The sequence below is a fragment of the Procambarus clarkii genome, chromosome 25 (assembly GCF_040958095.1).
Source record: "Procambarus clarkii isolate CNS0578487 chromosome 25, FALCON_Pclarkii_2.0, whole genome shotgun sequence".
In the NCBI taxonomy this organism is placed as follows: Eukaryota; Metazoa; Arthropoda; class Malacostraca; order Decapoda; family Cambaridae; genus Procambarus; species Procambarus clarkii.
In genome coordinates, this window is record NC_091174.1 from 9,229,045 (window position 1) to 9,255,957 (window position 26,913).

General features: G+C 39.0%; 1 protein-coding gene across 6 annotated transcripts in view; it reads right to left on the minus strand.

Moving 5' to 3' along the window:
* The window catches only part of LOC123756470 (piwi-like protein Siwi), a 148,853-nt gene that overhangs the window by 14,491 nt on the left and 107,449 nt on the right, over positions 1-26,913 (minus strand). The window contains exons 1-13 of one of the 6 annotated variants that reach the window (XM_069331255.1): positions 25,363-25,514; positions 22,635-22,784; positions 20,039-20,209; positions 17,494-18,069; positions 15,953-16,118; positions 13,741-13,863; positions 13,396-13,489; positions 12,353-12,473; positions 10,190-10,395; positions 9,285-9,423; positions 6,976-7,131; positions 2,313-2,561; positions 1,225-1,375 (exon numbers count right to left, since the gene is read on the minus strand). In XM_069331255.1, the coding sequence (XP_069187356.1) occupies positions 1,225-1,375; positions 2,313-2,561; positions 6,976-7,131; positions 9,285-9,423; positions 10,190-10,395; positions 12,353-12,473; positions 13,396-13,489; positions 13,741-13,863; positions 15,953-16,118; positions 17,494-18,069; positions 20,039-20,188 (2,131 nt within the window). In that variant the 5' untranslated portion in view covers positions 20,189-20,209; positions 22,635-22,784; positions 25,363-25,514. The other 5 variants (XM_045739649.2, XM_069331256.1, XM_045739648.2 and 2 more) reach the window with 5 other exon arrangements.

The following is a 26,913-nucleotide window of genomic DNA, read 5'->3' on the forward strand; positions in this document are numbered from 1 at the left end:
AGCGTCGATCCGGCTCAACGATCCAGATGGAGCCGATATATGTTCTATGTACATTATATTCTATCAATCGGTGTTTTTGCTGTCATTACACTATATTCACTTGTGTATACTTATCTACACAATTTATTCACCATAACTATACAACTAGGCTGGTATGGAGTCCAAACATAGTAGCCACAAAAAACTGCATGACAAGTGACACAGCAGCCAGCAGACCACAGCGCATCACTCACTCCCTCACCAAAATGGCTCCTCCCAGCATACTGTTCATTTTGTTATTACACTACACACATACATTATATATAATGTACCTACATTTGTGTTCACCATAGCAAACCACTAAGCTGGTATGATGGGTTCAGACAATAACAGAAGTCACCACACAGTCAGCTGATGCTCCCTCCCTCCCTTACCAACATTCCTCCTCCCACCACAGTGTTTCTGCTGTTATTCCATTATATACATTATATATATAGGTATCTACATGTTTTGTTCACCATAACTGTACAACTAAGGTGGTATGGTGTCTAAAAAGCAGGCCACCCTACACTGCATGACAAATCACACCAGCCAGCAGACACCACCACCAAAGTGGCTCCTCCCAACATACTACTTTTCCTGTTATTACACTAATACACACGTTATATATACACGTATCTACATTTGTATTCACCATAGCGAACCACTAAGCTGGTATGGTGAGTCCAAACAATAACAGGTTGCCACACAGTCAGCAGATGGTGCTACCTCCCTTTCTCACCAAGATTAACCCTCCCACCATAGTACGCACAGCACTACTTATCACTACAATCCTGTTATCAGAATCCTGGCCATTTTTTTCAGTAAGAGGTCTTCTGTAATACTATCTTCCCTAAATAATAGTTACATGTACAGTATATTTTGAAATTTTTAGGCGATGCTGTGCTCACAAACTGAACAGCGGTGCTGTTAGCTCATGCTGCATGTGCCAGCCGTGGTTGCTCACTTAGTACTGAGGCTCTCAAAGCTGGGAATGCTATCCACGATTTTTTTTTAAATGGCGTCTGTTTACAGGAGTCCCAAGACACAGGATTTGAGCCCCGTGTACTCGCAGGAGTTTTGAATCTCTCCATCTCTAAAACCGCTACATGCCACACCCTTGATCTAGCTCCACAAGGTGCTCTGCGCAGTGCAGTGGTTAATCTCTTGTATTCTATTGCATTTAAAAGGTGCCAAGTTACTTACAACGTGTTTCTCGAGACCAATCTGAAGTTCTACGATTAAAACTTATACTTTGCCCTCCTACTATAATCTGTTCTTCAGGCAGCATCCGGCCTTGAACCGAGACCAACGATGGGGACACCTCTAGGCCCCAGTGGGTCATCTCTTGTTTCGCCTGAAGAAATTAACACTTTAATTTGCTTTTATAATAAAGGACATTAATTGTAACCTAAATAAAATAAACACGAGGATAAATAAGTGTGTATTACAGGGAAATGCATTTGTCTCAAAGCCACCAAGTACTGTACACCTAGGGTTTGGAGCCGATCGTGTCTTGTGTATCTAACCACAAATTAAAGGTGAGGATTAACATGGTATCAATAAAAATTTGTACAATATTTATGAGTTTATATATAGTAGTAAAATCAAGCTGAAATAATTATGATTAACAGAAAAAAATAACCATAAAATAATAAATAACACATTGGACTGGTATCAAGGTTTTTCAAGGTCGAACTAATGCATCTCCACAACCAGTGACCACCTCCCAGGCACCTATTTACCATTAAGTGAAAAGAAATGTGTCCAACCATTTCTGTCCTGCCCAGGCCAAGATTCCCAACTGTGAGTCGAGAACCAAGCCAACTTGGTTGGTTTCTTGAGGAAACTTGGTTTCAAGAGGTTTCAACTTGGTTTCAAGAGGAAACTAGATTTATTCCTCCAAGGAGTGCCAGACCAACCTGGCTGTGGTGGGTATGTGGGCCTGCGGGCCGCTCTAGGCAACAGCCTGGTGGACCAAACTCTCACAAGTCAAGCCTGGCCTCGGGCCGGGCTTGGGGAGTAGAAGAACTCCCAGAACCCCATCAACCAGGTATCAACCAGGTAACTGTACTACCGACACCCTACCTTGCAATAATACTTGAAAAATAAATTGGGATAAAGAATATCAAAACCCAATTGTACAAAGAGCAATTAAACAAAAATATATATACAGCTGAAAATGGTGACCCTCTGGAATCCTTGATATAATGAAGTACATTCTCAAATTGACTGACAAGCTATATCATGAAATGCTCATCAAATTAACAGGACTATACTACATTTATACTTACTTTCACATTAGCTGCCAAGTCCTTGTTGTAACGCAGCAAGGCTTTAACACGTTTATCAGGGCCCATCCTCATATACTGAGCAAGATCTTTCATCATATTGAAGTCAGCTCTCATGTCATCTGTAAGTCCTGTCATTGTACACAATTCTGGCACAAGATAAATACAACCAGAGCCTCTTCGTAAGTCACGCTTCTTCGGCTTTGACATGATCATTGGCTGCTGGACATCGCGAATCTTTACTTGATAATTCTAAAACAAAAAATGTACAAATCATGTGACAATTCTTAGAAATAAAGGAAAACTATTTCCAACATCAACTAAAATGATTTCAAGTCTAACACGCCAATTGTCGAGTCATTACTGTAATTTAAGATAAAGGTTAATTATCTCTAACACCATTTTTTCAACCTTACTACTTCTATCAAAGGTAGAAATTGGAACCAAAATATTAATTTTTTTAAATCTGTATTATTATGGTACATTTCTAATAAGAAACCCATGCTACTTCCAGCTGTTTATTATAAAATATTGTTTAAGTAACAAAACCAATATTTCCTGAAGGTATCAACCTGTAGAGAGAAAAAAAAAAAAAAAAAAACATAAGTAGTTTACAAAGTCTAAGTCTTTGTCTACAAAGTCTACAAAGTAATAGTCACAGTCACGTAAAGTTACTCATCCATTTGCAGATTATGACAAAAAAAAAAAAAAAAAAAAAGTTTATTCAGGTAAAGTACATACATACAAGAGATTTTCCAAAATTTGATCGATTTATAGATAGAGCTAGTACTGTACATACAATGCCTAAAGCCACTAATACGCAAAGCGTTTCGGGCAGCTGGCTGCCCGAATTAACATGGCATTAACATGGCTGGAGACCTGACTACCAACTCACACATCAGAAAACAAAAAAAAAAGACGTTTTGGTCCGTCCTGACCATTATCAAGTCATTCAAACTATGTAGCAATATGGGTAAACAACCACAACTACTATACTCCTCCAATCATAAACACAAGATTCATCAAACAGGTGATCACATCCCTTCATTAACAGTCATATCAATTACAAACATGTTAATTTTCTTCTGGTCACTACTCGCTATGAGCCTTTAAAGAATGAGAAAGTTATAATTATACTGTAAATAAAAAGGCAGCCAACACAATGAATACTTTACATCAGAGTTCACACTAAAAAGACAAGACAACATCCCAATACCCTCACAAATGTTTCAAGCAGGAGAGGGGGGGGAGGGAATAGAATGAATTAATGACAATTCTCATAACATACAAAACAACCAGGGAGAGCACTGATCAATTAAAAGAACCTGAAGCACATGGTTCGGATGGATTTTTCAAATTTCGGATTTCAATTCAAAATCATGAAGCAACTGCTTGAAGAAATGTGTACTACTAACTCTTATTCAGAGAAATCTATGGGCCAAGTCCCCTTAGATGTCAGATGCAAAGTTACTCCTATTTTAAAAAATGTAGAAAAAATTCAGCAGACAACTACCAACTAATCAGCCTAACCTCAAATACAGGCAAGCTCACTGATAAAGTCCTAACGGAGGGAAGGAATCATTTACACCTTGAGGTTATCTTGAGATGATTTCGGGGCTTAGCGTCCCCGCGGCCCGGTCCTCGACCAGGCCTCCTTTTTGTTACACCCCCCCAGGAAGCAGCCCGTAGCAGCTGTAACTCCCAGGTACCTATTTACTGCTAGGTAACAGGGGCATCAGGGTGAAAGAAACATTTTGCCCATTTGTCTCCGCCTCCACCGGGGATCGAACCCGGAACCTCAGGACTACGAATCCGAAGCGCTGTCCATCCAGCTGTCAGGCGCCTCACACCTTGTGTACAATCTACAAAATCTACAATATGATTTTGTTGACAGATGATAGATGCAAATATTACAAACCACATCAAATTTCCAGATGATGCCAAGATCTACAGTAAGTAGGAAGCCTTATAGAGATCTACACTGCCTTCACAAATAGCCAGAAGACTGGTAAAGGCTTTTTAATACAGAAAATGCAAGCCCTTGAATGTAGGGCATAATGCACGTAACACACAAATCACAATAGCATGATAAATCAAATGAACAAATCCACAAGGGATTTGATGAACAACCCTTATGGATTTGTTCATTTGATATATCATGCTATTGTGATTTCTGTGTGTATGGAAGCAAGGGCGTAGAGGTAGAACATTTGGTTGATAGAGCCCGCGTGCATGGGGAAATTGTGTGAAACCCCCAATTGACCTTCGGAGAAGCTTCAGGATCCTAGCGAGGGGCAGCAGCACTCCAGGTTGCAATTCTTTTGACCATGTTTTGTACAATGACCATTTTGTACAGTTGACTAAGGCACTTCTGGGAACATCCTGTGCATAGGTTCGAACCCTCATCACAGCCCTTGTGGAATTGATCTTTATGCACATAACTATCAAATCAACAACACTATCCTGCAATAGATGAAGGAAAGTTCCTAGAAATCAGAATTCACCAATTACTGAAATGAACCTTTGACTTCAAAGGAAAAGAAAGTGGTTATTGAACTGCACATCCCTGGTGCAACCCTCATATGGACTATTTAAGCCAAGCATGGAGACTCCCACCTTTGAATGAACATACAGTATCTGCTTTGGAAAAATTTCAGAGCTACAAAAATCATCCCAGAACAAGGTTGATTTATATCAGGAAATGTTGAAGACTAACATTGCAAACCTGACATGATAGGGCTGATCTCATGACGTAAAATACTTAACATGTTGGAGGATATTAATCCAGACCGCTTCTTTAAAAGATAGAGCAACACATACAATGGCAACAGCTTCAAGCTCAACAAACCACAATGTAAAACAAAAGAGATGCTTTTATACCTATATAGTAGGATTACAAACCCATGGAACCACCTACTGCCAACAGCCATAAATGCCAAGACATTACTTCAGTTCAAAATCCAGTTGGATAAAATACACTCTTGAACAATATGAAGAACCCACTGAGGAGAGATGGTGGCTCTCAGATAAATTTACATACAACATGGGATACATCAACACTTATGCCTGTAATTATAAGCATGTAATATAATAATTATATTGTTTATAATTACTGGCACAAGTGTTGTAACAAAGAGCTTCATGATGAAAAATCACAAGTGGGGGAAAATCCTCACAATTATGTGAAAGCATCCCCCCCCCCCCTCACACACACACACACACCCCTTTGGTTGACGAGAACAAAGAGGAGAGGCTCAATACAGTAGTACAGTAAAAAGATACTTAAGCGATATTCTCTCCCATGCACATCATGGCATATTTGCAAACGTTGGCAATTTAAACAAAATTTTAAATTAACAAGACAAACTTATATTTATTAAAATAAAACAGTTAGATTAATAAAAATTAAAAGCTAGACATCCCAATTTTCTATAGACAAAGGCACAAGTGAAGAGCATAGCAGATTGTCATGAAAGAAACATGAGAATCTCTGTGCCCCTCAAAGAACAACTGACCACCCCCAGCTTCAGAGGAGTCGGATGCATGCACTGCTCACAGTGAGACCCTCCACAAGAGGGTGGCCTCTCAGACAGCCACCCATTAGGAAAGACAACTCATGGCAGATGCAACACTAGCGCAAGCCTAGACAAGGCAAACTAGACGCATGCAGTTTAAGGTGAACAGTTTATCAAGAGTTCACACAAGCTAGGCATAGAAAAAACATGCAATTGAAGCAAATACTAAATGAATTACACAAGCAAATAGGTCCCCATAAAGCAGAGGCCAAAGGATGTACCTTACTTATCTGGAAAACACGTGGGACCTAAAGAGCACAAGTTGATCAGGCGATGAGTCACAATAACGTGGCTGAAGTATGTTGACCAGACCACACACTAGATGTTGAAGGGACGACGACGTTTCGGTCCGTCCTGGACCATTCTCAAGTCGAATCGACTTGAGAATGGTCCAGGACGGACCAAAACGTCGTCGTCCCTTCAACTTCTAGTGTGTGGTCTGGTCAACAAGTTGATCAGATGGGAGTACTGTTCATATCAGTACCAGGCAAATGGCTGATTGGTGTTCTTGTCCTGAGCCACCAGCTCCCAGTGCTGCCACCTGGTAGTGGAGAGATACAACTAGCCATGACACTACTAAACTGCTGGGTGTTCTCTTCAGTTTTGTTTACTCTTGCCTTGGTCTAGCACCCTTTACTCTTTGTGCCTGAAGGGAACAGGTTTTGGCCTCTTATCTCCAGTAGGGTCTTAACACACAAAGACCTTGTGCAATTTGACATGTGGAGCCATCACATGACCAGACAGCAACAGGGATCCACATTGGGACCCCTCCCAGTAAACCTCGTTTTGAGAATTATCCATTACAGTATTTATATTTACCTGTATTTTAGTACTGTACAAATGCAAATGATATTTTCTCAATGGCTTATTTGAACCTCGGTGCCATCTGCTGATGACAGACAACACTACATATTGTGAATGCTGTATGCCGCTCGCCACGTGATCAAATATAATACGGCATACCTGCAATCAATATATATATACCATAAAACAATTTAGAACTATTATGCGATATATGACTGTTTCCAAGAATAAGGGTTAAAGAACTGTTACAGCAACACCTGATCACTTCTAAAATATTTTCTTCTTACCTTCTCATAATACTCCATGTATGTTATCTCTCCTCCTCTGTAGGAAAACTTGGAAGTAGGATGAAGCTGCCAATCCAGTTCATCCACTCTGTATGTTCTCTCATTGTACTGTGTCATTACAATAGATCCTAGCAATCGTCTGCCAGCTTCGGCTACCTGTTTAACAGGGCAATGAGAAAATGTGAAATTAGTGTAGAAACTACAGTTACTAGAGTCAATATATTTTAAAGCACCTAAGTGGCTTTGCTATAATAGTGCCTCAATAACAATTTCCCTTCCCAATATGTCCCAATTTTATCCAGTTGGATTTTGAATTTCTGCAATGTTTTAGCATTACCAATTTTACAGCCCATCCTCCTGTTTTGGTAGTATTGTACTTATACTGTAGTAATGATGAGGACCATAATATGTATACCAACATACAATGGTGGGTTTATTAGAGTACAGAGAATTGAAGTTTTGCATTCTTGTAAAGCCACTAGCATGCATAGCATTTCGAGCAAATCCTTAACCACTGTGCTGCGCCGAGTTTATTGTGAAATTCCCCGTGCGCATGAAATAAAGTGTTCCCAAAAAATTCTTTCTTCGTAAAATGATAAATTCCCTTCCCTGAACATGTCTATGTAAAAATAAATACCAAATTCCACTTACTTTGGTTGTGGGGACGTGGACAAGGTGCGCTGTGACGTCATCAGGGCCTGGTCGCCCGTGTGTGAATTGCCCAGACATGGTCGTGCGGGCCATTCAAGCATCGGGTGTTGCCACAAATATATTTTCAATTATTTGTTCTATGTATTTCCAATGCGGTTTTACTTGATTTTATTATCGCATATGATGCATATTTGTCCCCTTTACAATATGTATACAGTAGAACATTTATAATGTTCCATGGAACCGAGATACATGCGTCAGTAATGTGTCCACAATAAATGTTTATTGTCGCAATATTACTTGTTAAAAATTCACTAAAATTACAATATGTACAGCTTCACACACTATTTACACAGTAACACATTGTATTACACACTCAGTACTTCAGAAGCGAGTAATAATCAACGAAGTAGTCCATGGTGCACAGCGTGACTTCGCTCTCGTCGCACCAGGTACAGATAAATTTTCGCTTCCTGTTTCCTCATTCTGTGTGCTTGCAAATAATGCAATCATGTACACCCTTGGCTTTAGTGCTTGTAGGTTGTATGTAGCCAAGCTTGTAAAGCATAAGGTAGTATTGAAAAGATTATAGGAAAAGATCAATTTGTAAGGTAGTCTTGAAAAGATCGCTTTGTATGGTCCCACACAGGAAGAGATTCAGCTTGCCTCAAAGAGTGTCCATCAGTCAAGCAGAGATTCAGGTATTCTTGAAAATTATCTATGGAAAACCCCACCATGGAAGCCGCTAACACTGTTCACCTATGCTACTTGTATCCGATGCATCATCACTGAACGCAGAAAAGATTTATCTAGGCATCGTCTAAATAAATTGGAGATAGCATAGGATTGCAAGGGTGACGCTTAGAGCTACAACTGGATACGCTCGCTGTATCATCCTCATAGGGACTACCATTTGCATCCAACCTTTGTGTTAGGTCCTTATTGCGCCTAGCTTCACCAATATTATGACCCTTATGTTCTTCAAACAAAAAGGTTTGAATTTCACGGACAGAGCGTTATCTTTCAACACCGTGTTTGAAGATGCACGCGGCTCCCAAAGGGTGTTTGGGAGCCGCGTGCGCTACCCATGGTTGCTCACTCGGTACTAACCCATCCAGCATCCCAAGGGCATTCTGGGATTTTTTTCCAAGATGGCTGCCTCTCACTGGAGGTCTTAAAAGGCCATTTCGTACACAACCAACCTCATACACATTTAGAATGAGTACGGAAAAATCAAAAAGAGTTTTCTCGGTTGGCGCAGTTTCCCACCGACCGAGAATACTCGGTTGGCACAGTTAAGTGGTTAATCTAAATTTTAAGAAGGTAATATGCCATCACTGTGTCGACCGGTCCAGGTTACATTCTGGCAAATGGTCAATCAATGGCCAGAGAGAACTCGATAAACTTAACAGGCTTCCTGTCCCCAACAAAAGCATAACTGTTACTGCTTTTACTTTTGTACCTTTAAGCCTTTTTTTTTAAGGTTGCCAATTTATTTGAAGATCATTTTTCTTTTGAATTACATCATTAAAGAAATCTTTATCCAAATGAATGCAAAGATAAGAATACCACAGAGGAAGAGTTGTGCACAGCAGGCAAATTATTTCACATCCAAGGATATTCCAACCCCACACACACACACAAAAAAAAAAACTTACTAAATTCGCTTGTCCACACTTCCGTAAAACATCATAGGCTGTTTCTGCTCGAAGGAACTTGTGCATTACATCAACATTTAAAAGGAGGGAATTTTCATGATGGCGAATGCTCGTACAAACACCAGGCCATATTTCAACTCTGGAAAAATTTATTTAGCTAATTACAAGTTAAATAAAATTTGGTCATTATGATACAGTAATTCCTATCCTCCTAAGATGCAATTCTTATAAAATAGAAGTATCTGAATGAGAAGGAAAGGGGAAGACGTAAATAGAGATCAAGTCTCATCTCCCTGTGATGCACAGGCACAGTGCAACTATGATTCAGCAAATCTTCCCCTGCAATGTGCACTTTGCAGGATGGATTAAACCGATTTCATAGTAGATTCTTGTAATAATAATAATAATAAAAAAGTTACATACTAATTACACACATCATTTCAGGTTCAATACGAAGTTTTTAAATAGTCGGTATATTTTTGGCGCAATATTTAATACAGTACTTGATACTAAAACAAGATGTATGTAATCTTTATAACTACTGTATATAAATACAGGTCTTCTGAAGTTTTGATAAATTATTTGTTATTATATACTGTATGATACTGAAGGAAAAACAAAATCTTGGGGTAAAGTAAAAATGTATAAGTACAGATGAAAGTTAGAAAAAAATTAGCTAAAGTTTGAGCTTGATGTGTAAAATTAGCTTGAACACAGTTAAGAATGGTAAAAACTTGGAACAAGCTTTAAGCAGATTGCAGAAGCCACCAGCACGACAGGAGTACTAGAATACAATAGGTACGAGACAATGCCCTAAAGTTAAAACTTAATGCCAGAGGTAAGTAGTCATACATTCAAAGAATAAAGATTTATCCACAATACTGACATCCAACTTTTGTACTTACTTGTATCTCTCATCTCGAACTTTATCCTTAGAACTGAAGTAGTTACGCCCAATGACTTGCATACCGAGGAAATCCATACAGCGACGTAAAATAATATTCATCAGTTGTAAATATTGGGAATCCAAAGGGCTCAACTCTTTGATGAACTTTAGCCTCACTGTGTATATCGATTCATCAGATTCTCGTTTGGAAGCGAGTTCTGTTACCTGGAAGTAAAATAGGAAAATATGGGTCAAAATTTGTAACTATTACTACTAATTTTTAATCCTTCGATATACATATAGACTAAACAAAATGTGGATTGAAGGTTATTCATCAAAATACTTCATAATCTACCAGCCTCACTCCTATAATCAATTTACAGTATTTCATCTCTACCTGCCAACAAACCCTTACCTTGATGGCTACAATTCATATTTCATCTAAAATGGTTAATACAATGAAACTCCTTTCTGTTAGGGTCTTGGTGGATCCCTGTAGCTAGTTTCTTGCAGTAGTTTCCCCCTACTGAGTCACATCACCCTATCAGCCTTAAAAGTCCTCTATGCTCTACTAGAGCTAGAAATCTCCACCCCCCTTCCCCCACTCCACCCGCCCGTAGGATAGGGACGGCTCAGCATGTATGACAGAGCAGTGAAGGTTGCCTTCCTAGTCATCCAGTGAAGAATATACTTTAGTTATATACTTTATATACCAACCGACATAATACTTAAATCAGTATTCATACAAGTATGTATCTATCAGTATCAGCAATATATACTTTGTGAAGAAAAAAATTTCAGAACCAAGTCAACTCTCATACCAGGAATGGTTGAGGGCTTCAGGGTAACACTGAAAACCATGCATGATAGGGTAGATCTCATCGAGACAAAATACTGAACAGTTAGGTGGATGTTGATCCAGACAAATTCTTCAAAAGGCAAGATGAAACACAAACAAGACAATGGTTTCAAGCTCAACAAGACAATGCAGAACGGAAAACAGAAGATGCTTTTTCACCCACAGGGTTATAAACCCAAGTAACCACCTACCTGCTGAAGCTGTAAATGCCAGTACTGTAGTTTTTTTTTAACGTTTAAATCCACCTAGAAAAAAATCAAGGCAAATAGGCAAAAACTTTTGAGAATTTGCCGGCTTCCTGTCCTCGTCAAGGCCACTAGAGTGTTAGATACGCCTGGTGTTCAATGACAGAAAAAAAGAAAGAGGAGGCTAAGAGATAAAAACTCATGGAATGGCAAGTCGGTCAAGAAATGGACTTCGGGGGGGGGGGGGGATGATGATGATGATGATAACAAGATGCGATGCCAGGGCAGTAGGATAATTGAACACTGCAAGATTGTGGACCTAATCTCATTGGCAAGGAAAGAACCCAAAATGTCATCCCCAGAAACAAATGAGCCAAGAGAAATCTTGAAAAAATGTATATGTAGTTCCAAATGAAGGGCTCTGTCCTAGGATCGCTACTCTTTCTAATTTATGTAAAATGACCTCCCAGAGAGTAAATATGTTGATGTTTACAGATGATGTCAAGTTGACGATGAGTAAGAACAGAGGGTAAGCAACTCTTGGATGCTGAAGGAAAACTTTGGCAAACTTTAGGAGTGAGCAGATAACTGGCTGCATTATGACTACACAGCACTTGGAAGGGTTATGGGGACAAGGATTTTGGATAGGATTGAGGGAAGGGATGGTGCCCAACCACTTGGACCGTAGGATACCCAACACTGACCTGCGTTAGATATTTGCTGTTTGGGCTGTCGCTGTACCGACCACTCCAAGTAGTTGGGAATAGACAGAGGAATAAAAGAAGACTATTTAAATTAAAAGAAGGTAGAACAAGAGGACATCAATGGAAGCTACACAAACTCAAGTTGTGTAGATGCAAGAAAGGTCATGCTCCTTATACAAATGGAGTGCACTGTGGGAAAAGGTTGTTTTAAAACAGAAAAGATGATGAAAACAATGTTGTGAGGGGGATAATTAGCACATCAGGTACAAACTACTAGAAGGCGGAGCATAATGCGCTAGATCTTTCATCCGAAGTTAGATAGGCAAGCACTACATTTAACCTTAATAATTAATACCATTTCAGTTGCCTTTAGAAAAAAAATGGAATCTCACTAACTGCAATTATATCTGATGAAGTGAGCTAACATACTGTACCTCTGCTCCAAGTTTGACAGGAAGATAAAGCTGCATTCCATCAAAAAGGTAATTTGCACCTAATACTTCTTGGTGCTGCCTTAGAAGTTGTTTTCTTTCTCTGGTCCGATCCTCATCTGGACTGCAAAACATAAATAAATTGTAATAACTAATGTCAGATTAGCCTAAAGATACCCCTAGGTGTTCAATGTTACCGTCTCTTGTGGCCACAATGGGAACAAGAAGTCGGCACCTTATCAAACATCTCCACAAATTTTATTTTATTTTATTTATTTATATACAAGAAGGTACATTGGGTTTGTGAGAATACATAACATAGTATTTACAATCTTGTAAAGCCACTAGTACACGCAGCGTTTCGGGCAGGAGATATTGTATTGTAAATATTGTCTAGGTATTTACAGCTTTATGAAGTAGGTCATTCCATTGCTTTATTACACTAAAGTTGTAAAAAGTATCTCATGTTTTGTCCTGTAGTGTGGCTTAATGGGCTTGAAACTACTGTCCTTTTGCGAGCCTAACATTGCACCTATTATGCCTACCCACTGATGCTGTAAATGGCAAATCACTGCCGAATTTTAAAATCCAGCTCGATAAAATGGGGACTGCTGGCTTCCTGTCCTCATTGAGACACTAGCAAGACAGTGGCCCTAAGGTCAATTCATTGATACATACAGTACATTCATATTACATTCATTCACTGATACATAGTCATATTACATTCATTGACTCGTACATACGATCTAGAGGCGATGTCACAATGTGGCTGAAGTATGTTGACCAATCCACACACACTAGAAAATAAAGGGACGACGACGTTTCGGTCCGTCCTGGACCATTCTCAAGTCGATTCGACTTGAATGATTCATGTCGAATCAACATGAATGATTCATGTTTCATGTACCAATGTTTCATGTTTCATGTACCAATGTTTCATGTTTCATGATTCAAAGGTTGCATGTACCAATGCCACAGTCCTGTAATTTGTAAATCAAAGTAAACCATTCAAAAAATTAAATTGCATGATATGACAAAGAACTTACCTAAAGTCAACATGATACAGGCACAACATCCAGTTTTGCTTCTTAACCAAGTTGAAGTAGTTTGTCAAAACATTAATGCTCTGACCAGCACCACCTGTCAATGATTGTAGTGTGGTTGAACTTTTAATTAAATATTTATACAATGGAAAGGTCATTATAAATGTCATATTGAGTTATACTATTAAATAATGACATTTTACCAATACTATTGTATCTCCAAAATGTCTTTCTCAGAATCTTTATTTCTCTTTCAGAATATTTATATTTCAACACTAAAAGCTTAGAAGATAAATACTGTACATAAACAAGCACAGAAATGATACAAGGTATTTCAGTTATTCTTACCCTTCTTCACTGTGATAGTTGAAGGTTTAGTCCAAACAATCTGACTTATCTCTCTCCTCCCACGTTGGACTCCTCGTCCAACAGACCGACCGTTCCCCACCTCTCTACCACCATTGTCTCCACCTGCCAAGTTATTGAACAATCAAATCCCTTTACTTAGTTGTGAACCTCACCACCACCTTTATGTGGTACACTCTACCATACAGCCCCTGCAATAAAGGCATGAAGAGACTGGGATGGGAGTCAATCCTAAATGTCTACACAATAGGTAAAATGGAGTTTACATCAAGGAAATGTGCTGCCAATGTTTTATTTTTACCCATTATGGACATTTTATAATTATATTTTTATATCGCAATATATTTTTATTTCCACATATGTTTGTATGTACCATTGCCAAAGAGAATCGGAAACCATTTTAACTTCAGCATTACCAAATATTTTCAATTCCTGCAGCAACAGATCATTTGCTTTTGGCTTGACAGGCAAAGATCTTGGGTTTTAACTTCTAAATGCTTACACCACTCCTAGGGACAACAAATTTAACATCCTTTGTAAGTTATATTTCCTGCTCAAACTGCATTAAATTATTTCTCTGATTTGCTGCTTGTTGAAGCCATCACCAATATTTTTCTCACATTTTGTTTAAGCCATTAGGCAGGATGTGTACTTTTCTGAAAAATGATGAGATGGAAGACCTTAAATGGTAGCAAGCAAGAAAAAAAACAAAACAAGCTATGTGCAGTAATAGCTGCAAATATCATGCTATGAGACTTCATGGCAAGCTGTCAAATTACAGTTCTCTTGCATAGGAGAACTAGAAGCACAAAGGTGAATTAAAATCACAGTCACACACATATATATTTACACAATGGTGAGAAGTTATTTGATTTAACAAGATCTCATAGTACAGCTGCCAAATTGCTATACTCACAAACTGGGGTCCTGGGTTTGATTCCCTAGTGAGACATGGTTGGGCATATTTCCTTTTACTAAAGCACACAACATGTTTATCCGAGTTTACCCAAGTCACTAAAAGTAGTTGCCTCGACTAGGACAAAACCGATGGCTTGTTGAAGTTACGAGAGGAATTATAGCGAGATAAAAATAAATCAATTGTTGGAACTTGGTGACTTGAAATAAAAAAATTGGGGCCTATGAAACAAGAATGGAGGACTTTTGGACTGGCAAATTCATGAACCTATTTCTAGAAACACTCGTGTATCAGCATCTTAAGCAAGCTATGACAATGAGGGAAGAGGATGTTCCTTCAATGCTGGATTTGCTATTCACCCAGAAATAAGGAGATTTGACATTCAGTACCTTCTTCCCAAGAGTATGAGTGACCATTTCCTTTTGGAAATAAAATATGCAATGCATTATCATCTAAAAGAGAATATGGAAAAGGAACAATTTAAAACCATTTCAAGATAGGATCATTGGGAATGTAGCAAGTTCTTTAATGAATTTCATTGGAAAGATTTGATGGGCAAAGAAATAAGATTTATGCTAAATTTTGTGAGAAATGTGATGAAGGTAGAAGACAATTTATACCAAGACATATAGAACCAGAAAGCAGGATTGGTTCAACAAATTGTGACAAGGCATAAGACAAAACTAGAATCAGTATAGGAAGAGGCCAAACCTCGCAAAGGAACCAACAATACAAACATGCAAGAAACAACTGCACAACTGTGAGAAGAGGTAGAAAGGAACTGCAAGTGTAAAACAGAACCAGACCTATTCTTTAATATCATTAAAAACAAAATACAGATAAACAAGAATAATTCAGAGGTTGAAAATAATAAAAATGCATTGTCATCAATGAATTTTGATGACAATTCATCAAATTGTCAATGAATTTGGTCATCATCAAACCATGATGATGACCTGTTGGTAGTTTCAAAACATTATGACAGTGCTGGGAAGACAGGATACCATGAGCATAGCTCTCATCCTGTAACTAAACTTGGGTAATTACACACTTTAGGCTTATATTGAAGGCCCCTCAAAGTCAAATTGCTGACCTTCCCCAGGATGCAACCTAACAGTTGCCTAATTCCAAGGTACTTATGTACTACTAAGTGAACAAAGATATTAGACAAAAGGAACTATGCCCTACCATTTCTGTCCTGCCCGGAAATCAAACCCGAGATCCCCGATTCAGAGTCGAGAATGAAGCCAACTGTACTCCGATACCATATTAACTAACCACTACTGCTGCTGTTACCTCCAACAGCACCAGGTTCCAGTCCAACGCGTGCCATAGCCTGTGTGAGGCTCTCCGTAGATGGCTGTTGCAGTCCCTGTCTTCCATTTCCACTCCTTTCTGCCCCTCGATACCCAGCTCTGCTTACAGCGGGCCATGGAGAAGTTGCCTGGAATGCAGTTCATGAAACTATTAAGATTGTCAAATCGAGTTATATCAATTATTTCATGTATAAAACACATCCCCCTAATTCAAATATGAACTATTACTAACAATTTTTAAATCTTTATTGATAGTATTTCACCAGATTAGTTTCTACTAATACTGGTTCCTAGTTAAGCAAAATGTTTTCAAAAATTCAAATTCAAATGTTTATTCAGGTAAAGTACATGCATACAAGGTGTGATACAAACATTGATGGATTTATAGATAGAGCTAGTACATACAATGCCTAAAGCCACTATGAGGCAAAGCGTTTCGGGCAGGAAAAACACAAAAAACTAGAACTTAATACTAATTGAGAATAAAGTATAAATTGTGTTGAGAACATATAAAAAGAAAAAAGGGGGAACATGGCAGAAAAATAGCAAAAATACAATTTGGTCGACAAACAGCAGACATGGGTTGACATTTTAGGGGTAAGGTAGGTTACAGGGAGTTAATTAGGTAGTACTTAGTTTTTATCTTAAACTGGTTGAGAGAGGTACAGTCTTTAACATGGTTGGGAAGGTCATTCTACATTCTGAGTCCCTTGATTTGTAGAGCATTTCTAGTTTGATTAAGTCGTACTCTTGGAATATCAAATAGGTATTTGTTTCTGGTGTGGTGCTCATGGGTTGTTACAACCTTCTAGGAAGCTTTTAAGGTCAGGATTGACATTACAGTTCAGCACTTTATAAAATATAAAAAAGTGTAAAATATTTCCAATGAAAGTTGGGCTGCCCTAAGCACAATTGAAGAGCAGGGGTAAACCATTTGATACACCTGATTCTTCAATGTATCAAAAAATATTGCTGGATCAGTTAGAAAAATTAATAAATTTATTATATTTAATATAATATTTATGAATATTTTACTAAAGAGCCATCAGATAGTGGCTTTGATGAGTAATGTAATTTACATTATTTATTTACAAGAAGGTACAATGGGTTAGCGAGTACATAATATTGGTGTGTTTTTACATTCTTGCATTTTACACACCATTTCTAGCAGGTTCTTAAACTAACAGATCAGTCAAGATTAATAGGTACATTGTGGCAAGATTTTATATCAACATATGACCAATATAAATTGACAGAGGTGATTACACTGGTGAAGATTCATGTCTTGAGTACTAATATTGAGGAAGTGGGTAGCACAAGATACAGTGTGGTTCACAGAATGAGAGCTACACTCATGGTGCCCCATCTTCCCAGTAATCTGTCAACACAAACTACTGAGAATTTTGGCATCTGCCAGGTATAATGACTAATTTTCATTTGGAACAGGTCAGAAATTGGGTTCTGAAGTTTTGAATGATCAAGAAAATAATAAGTGATAGATACCTGAGGGGTTGGACCTTGGCCTGTAGCATCTAGTGGACTTCCAGGCTCTAGACCCTTTTGAAGCTGCTGCCTGGGTTGCTGCTGCTGCTGCCTAGGTTGCTGCTGCTGCTGCCTAGGTTGCTGCTGTTGCTGCTGCCTGGGTTGCTGCTGCTGCTGCTGCTGCCAGGCTTGCTGCTGCTGCCTGGGTTGCTCCTGTTGCTGCTGCCAGGGTTGCTGCTGTTGCTGCTGCCTGGGTTGCTGCTGCTGCTGCTGCCTGGGTTGCTGCTGCTGCCAGGCTTGCTGCTGCTGCCTGGGTTGCTCCTGTTGCTGCTGCCAGGGTTGCTGCTGTTGCTGCTGCCTGGGTTGCTGCTGCTGCTGCTGCTGCTGCCAGGGTTGCTGCTGCCTGGGTTGCTGCTGCGGCTGCTGCCAGGATTGCTGCTGCCCGGGTTGCTGCTGCTGCCAGGGTTGCTGCTGCTGCCAGGGTTGCTGCTGCTGCCTGGGTTGCTGCTGCTGGGTCTCTGACACCTGCCCTCGACTTTTCCCTCTTGAAAGTGCTAAAGAACCCGGCTCATCTGGTTGTTTGCCTGGCTGAGGCATCTGATAAAAAGAATAAGAAATACCTTTGATACAAATATTTTGAAAGGTACACAAAATCTACCTATTAATTCAAGGGCCACCATCTCTAATGACCTCAAAAAGGACATATAGCCAACAGCTTGTCCAAGGTTCCTCCTTTGTTCCCAAGGATTTTTTCAACTGGATTTTGAACCAAAGTAATGTACTGGCATTCACAGTTGTGGCAGGTAGGCGGTCACCTGTGTTTATAATCCTAAGGTTGAGAAAGCATTCCTTTTTTCTATCCTACATTGTGGCTCATCGAGTTTGAAGCTGTTGCTCCTAGTACAGGTTGCATTTGTCATTTTAAAGAAGTGGTCTGGCTTAATATCCAAAATCTTTGAAAATAGGGCAGAAAGAGTTCAGCAGAAAACTACTAAATGATCAGCCTAACTTCTCATATCTGAAAATTCATTGAGAATCCAAAGTTTTTTTTTTTTTTTTTTTTTTTTTTTTAACTTTAGTTCATTTATTATTTACCCCATACCCATCTTTCCACTATAAGGTAGTGGAAAAGAGTTAGAGGCACGTAATGGGCTCAGGGACTGAACCCCACAATTCATTTAGCTAAGCAAGTTACAATCTTGAGCTAGTTACAAAATTCAATGCACATCACAACAATGGGCTCGAGACCGACCACTAGTACGGTTTCTAAATTTAGCAACTGACATGTGGAGAATTTAGTTTCACAATTGATATGTTTGTCCTGCACACTGCCCCCCATCCAATGGGCAGTGGTGAATAGGTTAAATTCACTTAGCTACTACCTACAGTTAGCAAACTGGGGATATTTGGCTAAGACTTCTGATAGCAGATAATTTTGAATGTTACACCTCTTAACATTCGTTATAGAATTGTCTCTGAATTCAAATACAATATCTTTTTGCACTCCATCACATAGTGACAGATGGTGTGCGAATAATTTTGTTCAGTTTACATTTGATCAGTTCTACATCAGCAGATAATGAAAATTCCTAGAGATAATGATGACCAGACCACACACTAGAATGTGAAGGGACGACAACGTTTCGGTCCGTCCTGGACCATTCACAATCGACTTGAGAATGGTCCAGGACGGACCGAAACGTCATCGTCCCTTCACATTCTAGTGTGGTGTCTGGTCATCATACTTTAGCCACGTTATTGCGACTCATCGCCTGCATTCCTAGAGATACTTATAGCCGAGTCTAAGCCAAGCAATATTTATTTATATTTATATATACTGTATACAAGAAGGTACACTGGGTTTATGAGGGGTACACAGCATGGCGAGTTTACATTCTTGTAAAGCCACTAGTACGCATAGCATTTCGGGCAGGTCCTTAATCTAACAGATAATATTAAAGGTTAAAATACTGAACAATTTACAGGATGTTAATCCAGATATTTTCTTCAGAAGGTCAGATGTAACAAAAACAACGAGCAACAGTTTCAAGCTCAAGCCACACTGTAGGACTGAGAAGAGATGCTTTTTCACCCACAGGGTTATTAACCCATGGAACCGATGATGGAAGATCATCAAGGCAAATGGGAGGACATTCGACAAGTCAGTGGCTTCCTGTCATTGTCGAGACCACTAGGGTTAGTGGGCCTCGGGTAAATTGGGTAAATATACGATACTTACATAGAATTCCCCCCCTTCAGGTCAAACCCAGGATGCAACCCCACAACAGCTGACTAACTCCCAGGTACCTGTTTACTGTTTGGTAACCAGACACATTAAGTGAAATAAAACTTGCCCAAACACTTCTGTCCTGACCGGGATCCGAACCCAAGATTCCTGATAATCATCATGACAAATGGGAGGGACCCTTGACAAACTGGCAGCTTCTCATCTTCGGCAGTGTCCCCCCCTCAGGTTTATTTCTTTAAACAGTAGTACAGTATATTATATTAAGTCTTTTCAAATCTTTCTGCAACATGTCACTAAATACAAAAATAAGTACTGTACCTGACCAGGTGTAATGGGGCGGCCATGTGGTGTTGGTAGACGAGATGAGGGAGCACCAGGAGACTCTCTGGGGATTCCTGGTGGTTGCTGCCCCCTGGCTTTGCTCCGACCACGGCCCTTGTCCTGTCCACGACCCCTACCCTTGTCCATTCTTACTCACTTTTTGTAAACCTGAAGAGAGAATTGTGCAATGATAACTTATTTTTAATATAAAAATTACAGTACTGTATATTCAATTACTGTAATAACTCCAAAGAGTATATATCTAATTAACCAGACATTGTCACTATGTTCGGCAACATCTAACAGCCTGGTTGACCAGACTAAACCAGAATGCTTTGTCAGACCTCAAAACCACATCAAAACAAGGCAAGACACAAAATTACCTACATCTACCAAAGTTATGGTAATGCATGATTAATCTTAAAATTTGACAAAATCATTCGAGTGTTCGAACAATAACCAACCAAGAGAATAAAATAGTGAAGCTGCAAAGCTTGCCTCACACTGTACCTGCACACGCATCACACCTTACCTGCACATGCTTTCTCCTGATAGTTCCCTTCACTTCTTCCACAAATGATTTCAATGTGTGAATCAATGAACACCATGTGATCACAATTCATAAAAGATTTCATAATTAGCTTCTACCACAATGTCAAAACTATTTTTAATATGCAAAAGGTGTGCAAGTATTATTACAGTTGGGTTCGTTCTCATCTCTTAACACTTTCGCGCTATCTGGACGCGCCGGCGCGTTCGGTTTCGTCTAACGTAAACGCATAGTGGACATAAAGTTATGTCAACTTTTAAAATATTTGTATAAAATTCAATTTTTATCCGATTTACTTTGGGTTTGTTTCAAACTGCGCGCTATGAGGCTCTCTTTCTCACCACTAGGCTGCATGGTACAATAAGTTCATGAAAGGTGTGGATAACGTCGATCAAATGGTATTTTGTCCCAAACGGGTTGCAGGTGGGTGACTTTAGCCGTTTATACTGGTAATTCTTCCCCCATATCATGTATTATATGCATATGTCTGTTTAGGGAATTTTATTCCGATCAATATACAACCAAAAATAACTGTGTGCAACAAGTATAATCTTGACAAACATAACAAAAGTAAAAATATTTCGTGTGTGTTTGACGCTCACTGATATGTTCCAGCGTTGTTTTATATTTGTCGCTATTCTAACTTACGCTTTGTTGATATTTTTTACCTATGGGCACATAGAACATTCTATTGCGAATACATTGACATGAAAATGAATGACGTACATAGAAAATTAATGTCATGAGAGTGAAATAAGTATAAACTTTCAAAGCGCTGTGCGTCGTCCCGTCACCGATACCGGGTAACAATTTCACCACTTCCCACACTCTTGCGGGCGGGCTGCATCAATATTCAACGCTTATATTCATATCACCGTGTTGGGAATTTCATTGCGAGTCCATTGATACCAAAATTAACGCTGTAGAACAAGTGTGGAGGTGATTATAATCCCAAGAGTAAAAACATTTTGTTGCTGATGGGCGCTCACGGCGAGTCATCTACGTAGTTATTTATTTGGTGCTGGTATCCCTATATGTTTCGTGACTTATTTTACTAATGTTCTTCTAGAGAATTTTATTGCAAACACGTTGGTGCCAAAATGAAATACGTAGCATGAGAACTAAGGTCAGGAGAGTAAAAAGAGTATACACATTTTTGTTTTTACGCTTAAGCGATAAAAACGCAGCGCGCACATTCGGTTGGCTGAGTGACCTTTGCGGAGAGCGCGAAAGTGTTAATTGAGAAATCTGGATTCGAATCAGAGGGACAGAAATGGTTGAGCACATTTCCAATCACCTTTAATGACTTTGTTCACCTAGTAGTAAATAAGTATGCAGAAGTTGGACTACTGTTATGGGGTTGCATCCTGAGAAAGGTCAGTAGCACAATCTTTAGAGGACCACAAAAAAAATACTGACATGCATACATACACAGGCAGCCTGTCCCGACAAAATTATTTACAAATTATTGTAAAGTACAGTACATGTAATTGGAACTGGACCCCGTCAGTATAATCTAAACTTTTGGATAATCTAAGTTTTCTTTTTTGCTACCCAAATTGTTCTTAGAACACATTAATTAGCAATAATTTCATTGATAAAATTCCTTAAGTATTAACACAGTTCTGGTACTGCATAACCAATGATTATGTTTACCTAATGCAAATCAGTATTTTAAACCCATGTATAAAAAGGCTTTAATAAGCCAAAAAGGCTTTAAATAATTATATATTAGTTATATGAAACAATATGAAAATTTTGTTACGCCAAACTTCTAAATGCAGTAAATCGGTATCATTTGCATTAAAATTTGTTAAAGAACTCTAGTGCAAAATAAATACTAAACTGTACTCCTCTATGAAAGTTGGTTAGTTTAGTTCATTTATTATGCACCACATACCCATCTTGTGGACAGTAGTGGAAAGGGTTACAGAGGCACATAATGAGCTCAGGGACTGAAATTGGTAAAAAACGCTATTATGCTCACGTACAACATTTCACATTAATATGACGAAAGTCTTTTAAAAGCGGAACTTCACCCACCTTGTAGCTACTTAAGAGTAAGCCCGTCTTCCCCCACAAGCACAGCAGTTAGTGCAGTAAGGGTTACAAATGAATGGTCCTGGGTTCAACTCACAGCCAGGGCAAGATGTCTGACCAAGTTTCCTTTCACTCAATGCCTCTGTCACCTACCTGTAAATAGGAACCTAGACATTAATTGACTTGCTTCACCCCATTTTCTTTCATTTCATTTTCCCATTTGCATTCTGGGAAATGGTCAATGATTGGCAATGGTGACATCAATAAGCCATCAAGCTTCCTCTTCCCAAACAATGGAATGTTAAAAAAATAAAAATAATTCATTGTGTCAGGGGACAGGAAGCCAGAGTATTTATAAGTTAGGATATTATCGGGGTCTGCCCCCCTCCCCCCCCCTTCAGGTCAAATGATTGACTCCACCCAGGATGCAACCCCACAACAAACTGACCAACTCCTGAGTACCTACTCACTGCTAGGTGAACAGAGGCAGTAGGTGAACGGAAATGTGCCCAACCATTTCTGTCCTACCCGGGATTCAAACCCAGAATTCTCAATTGTGCATCGAGAACAAACCCGACCGAACTACTCTACTGGGAAACCAAAATCAGTTTTATAATCTCTGACATGTTAAAACTGAACATTATGAGTGTAGGGGGCCATGACACCATGTTCATATGTCACCTACGAAAATGTTAATTTTACTACAAAATAATATCAATATAGTACTGTACCTTAAGATAAAATTAAAATATTAATTTAAAAAAATACAAAGGATCATATTAGAGTAAATATTTTTGTAATAATTCATTGAAGCTATATATTTCACTGAAACTATAAATGCAAAGAAATTTCAAAATCAAACTGGAAAAGATTATCAAGGAAAATCCCTCAACAAGCCGCCATCTTCCTGTTCTCGTCAACGCCACTAGTGTCGGTGGCTCTCGGGTAGTTATATGCAGTTTTAGTCATTCCTTTAGATTAATGTACAGTACCAGTATTTGTACATTTTAGGGTAATACTGAATAATATTTGATGTTCAAGAGCATGACTACCAATGCAGAAATGCCATGGAGTTAAAGAGTTAAATTGAGGAATGCCCTGCCAAATGCAATAAAATGTTGTAAATCTCAATCAGTTTAAAAGGAAACTGAAGAAATACCTAATGAACCTCAAAGCATTTCTTCATTCATGCAATTCATCCTAAATAAGACAACTTGTGCTCATTGTTAGTGAATATTAAAACATGTACAGTATCTGTATAGTTACCTCTAAAACTACAGTATCTAAATTAAAGTATATACCCATCATTAAACATCTCTTTAGAAAAATATATAAATAGCAAACTTTTGTATCATATTTTACTTATCTTATAGTATAATATTAAAGTACTGTAGTACCACAAAAATATAAACTCGATTCACTCTATACTTCAGTTTACAATTAAGTTGGAAAAGATAAAGAATAATGAGGGGGAAGGGGAAGGGGGTTGCCTTTGTCAAGCTACCAGCTTCTCGTTTCCATTGAGGTTGAGAGATTGTGGCCCTCGGGTAAATTCTGGTATATACTCAACCATAAATAAAACAGTAGTGTTGGGTATGTATCTGGTTACCAGACACTTGCATTGACATTAAAGTTGTAGCTCAGCTCGTTCTCAGATACGGGGGAAGCGAGTTACAGGGCACCTGCATAACCCTGGTTGATAATACAGTAGAAGGGTTACAGAGGCACCTCATATGCACCTCTGAGGGTAGTGGAAGGATTACATACAGGGAATACCCAATTCCTCCAAAATAGCTCATTTGGAAAGTAGAAGTGCAATATGGGTATGCTAGTAACTTAGGGCAATACTTTTCAACACCTTCCCTCAATACATAAGGGACATAGCTGACCTCTCATGGTGTTCAAAAGGGAACTTTTGAAACATCTTCAAAGGATACCCGAGCAATCTGGCTGTAATTTATACATCAGACTGCAGGCAGCGATGTCTATCAGTCTGGTAGGCCAAACCACCAACTAGAAACTTAGAAGCTGCTCTTCAGAGATATCGATCCTCGGAACCACCTTAAGGTAACCTCAAGGCAAGGCATGCCCATAGAGTAGGTGGCAACAGGAAGGGTTACAGGGGCACCCCATACCCATACTGTTGAGAGTAGTGTAAGGGTTACCAAAATATCACACACCCGTCCCGTGGGTGGTGGAACATGATGCGACAACGAGGGGGGGGGGGTTCGCCGCTCCTCCACGACATTTATCTGCTAGCGAGAACGGGAACTAGGCCTAAGGCTGACCAACACATCAACACTTTACTACAAGACAACAATGCTTGAGTACGTGGGGCTGCCACGTTGTCCCTCACCGCGCTGGAAATTGGGCACAAGTCACCAGCGTTCCCAACAATAATTTACCATCTTGCCAGTAAACTTTGGTACTGGACATAGTTAATGAACTAAACTAAACTCTCTAGGTATACACACACATATCGAGAATTTGACTACTCCTTAGCCGGTGTATTTAGCTGCGTTGGCATTTTGAAGTAGAGACTTCAAGTCATTAGAAAAGAAAAACACCAACCCTCATTCAAATCCTAATCCTGTAACATCAACAATAAACACCAATTTCTTGAGACACCAGGAAGATTGCCAGCGGGGCGGGCGTAGCAGCAGAGGGCGTGGGCGGCCAGTACCGCCCTGGGCGAGGTGGATGAGGAAGGATATACAGCAGGAACACTCACCTACAGCGCCTACCACCGCCGCCACCGTCACTGGCACCAGTCTGCTCACGCCCTCCCCCCGGCCCACCTCCAGAGACTCCAACTCTTAATTTTCAAGTGTCAAGTCAAATCTTCTTGTTTAAAACGTTGGTTTTTAGGCCGCTGTTTGGATTGATAGATGAGTAAATATTTCACAGTTGGTGGATTTAAGAATAGGATTTGTGGAAGGTGGATTTAATACATTAATCTACTTCTAAAATGGCAATGTTTGTTTCCCCCCCCCTTCCTCCTTCTCCCTGTTGTTTTCAGGACAAATATATACAGTAATTATGTAATACATTCTAAATTATTAAGGACAATATTTACGTTTGAATAGTGAATATAGCATACAAATAAATTAGCAAATGGAAATGCTTCTGCATACATAATCGTATTAAAAATTTGATTAGTTTTGTTGTGTTCATATATCATGCACCCCCACACCCAGCCCTTGAGTGGTAGTGGGCAAGTTGACAAAGGTACAGAATGACCTCACGAACTGACCAACCAAAATTAATTTTGATAAGCGAGTTAGTCTTGGTAAGCTATAGTTACACTGTTTAATGTATATGTATCAAGTCTTTTATAAGATAATTAGTTTTGGAGGTGAACCGCAACAGTCTCTAAGCTGGGCAATTTGCATGTCTGGTGAGCTAGTTAGATGTATAGTTGGATTTATTAATCAATGCACTCCATACCCATCCAATGGGCGGAGGTGGGAAGTTTATAATCATGTGCATGTATATGTACTACGCAAACTTTCTATATATTAAGTTTTCCGGTAGTACATCATTTTATATGAAATACCCATTCCTTGAACGTTTGTAAAAGGATTATTTCTGAATTCTGAATTTTAAACATTCAATTACATAGTGCTGCAAGTATGTGACTACTTCTACCTGACAGATTACACTGGGTCAGATCTACTTCAACAGGTGGTGAAAACTCCTAGAGGAATTGTAGCCTAGACTATGTCTAGCAGTAGTAACGTTTATAGACGTGAGGATAGAAATAGCCTAAGCTTCCCTATCTTTTGAGATGTATTGAATTATATCAATAAACTTACTTCAATTTGACTTTGAGCTTGAACGTTTATAGAAGTCCACTGACCTTACTAGGTGACCCATAGATATGCTTTACAGTATGATGATAAATGGAATAACTAGTATAATTTTCACATTGTCTGAGATCTATGAAATGTTGTTGCAGTTTTCGGTACATTACTTCCTTCAGGCTGCTCAAGAGCAATCCAAAATGATAATAAATTAGAATCAACTATGGTAATCAACTCCCTCTTTAAAACTACATGCTTTGGTAAACTCGTTAGTTCTATTATGCATTCAGAGGCCACTATAGGATGCTTATTCGTCAAGAGACAAAGTCTGATACCATCAATGATTATTATATGTGCCAAGCTTCAGGAACACAAGCACGTTAGTTAATATCTTGAGCAGTTGAAGGCAATCAAGAATGACCGAGTTACTTACAATTAACGTGTAAACTTTAGATACATATACTCGTTTGAGCACAATT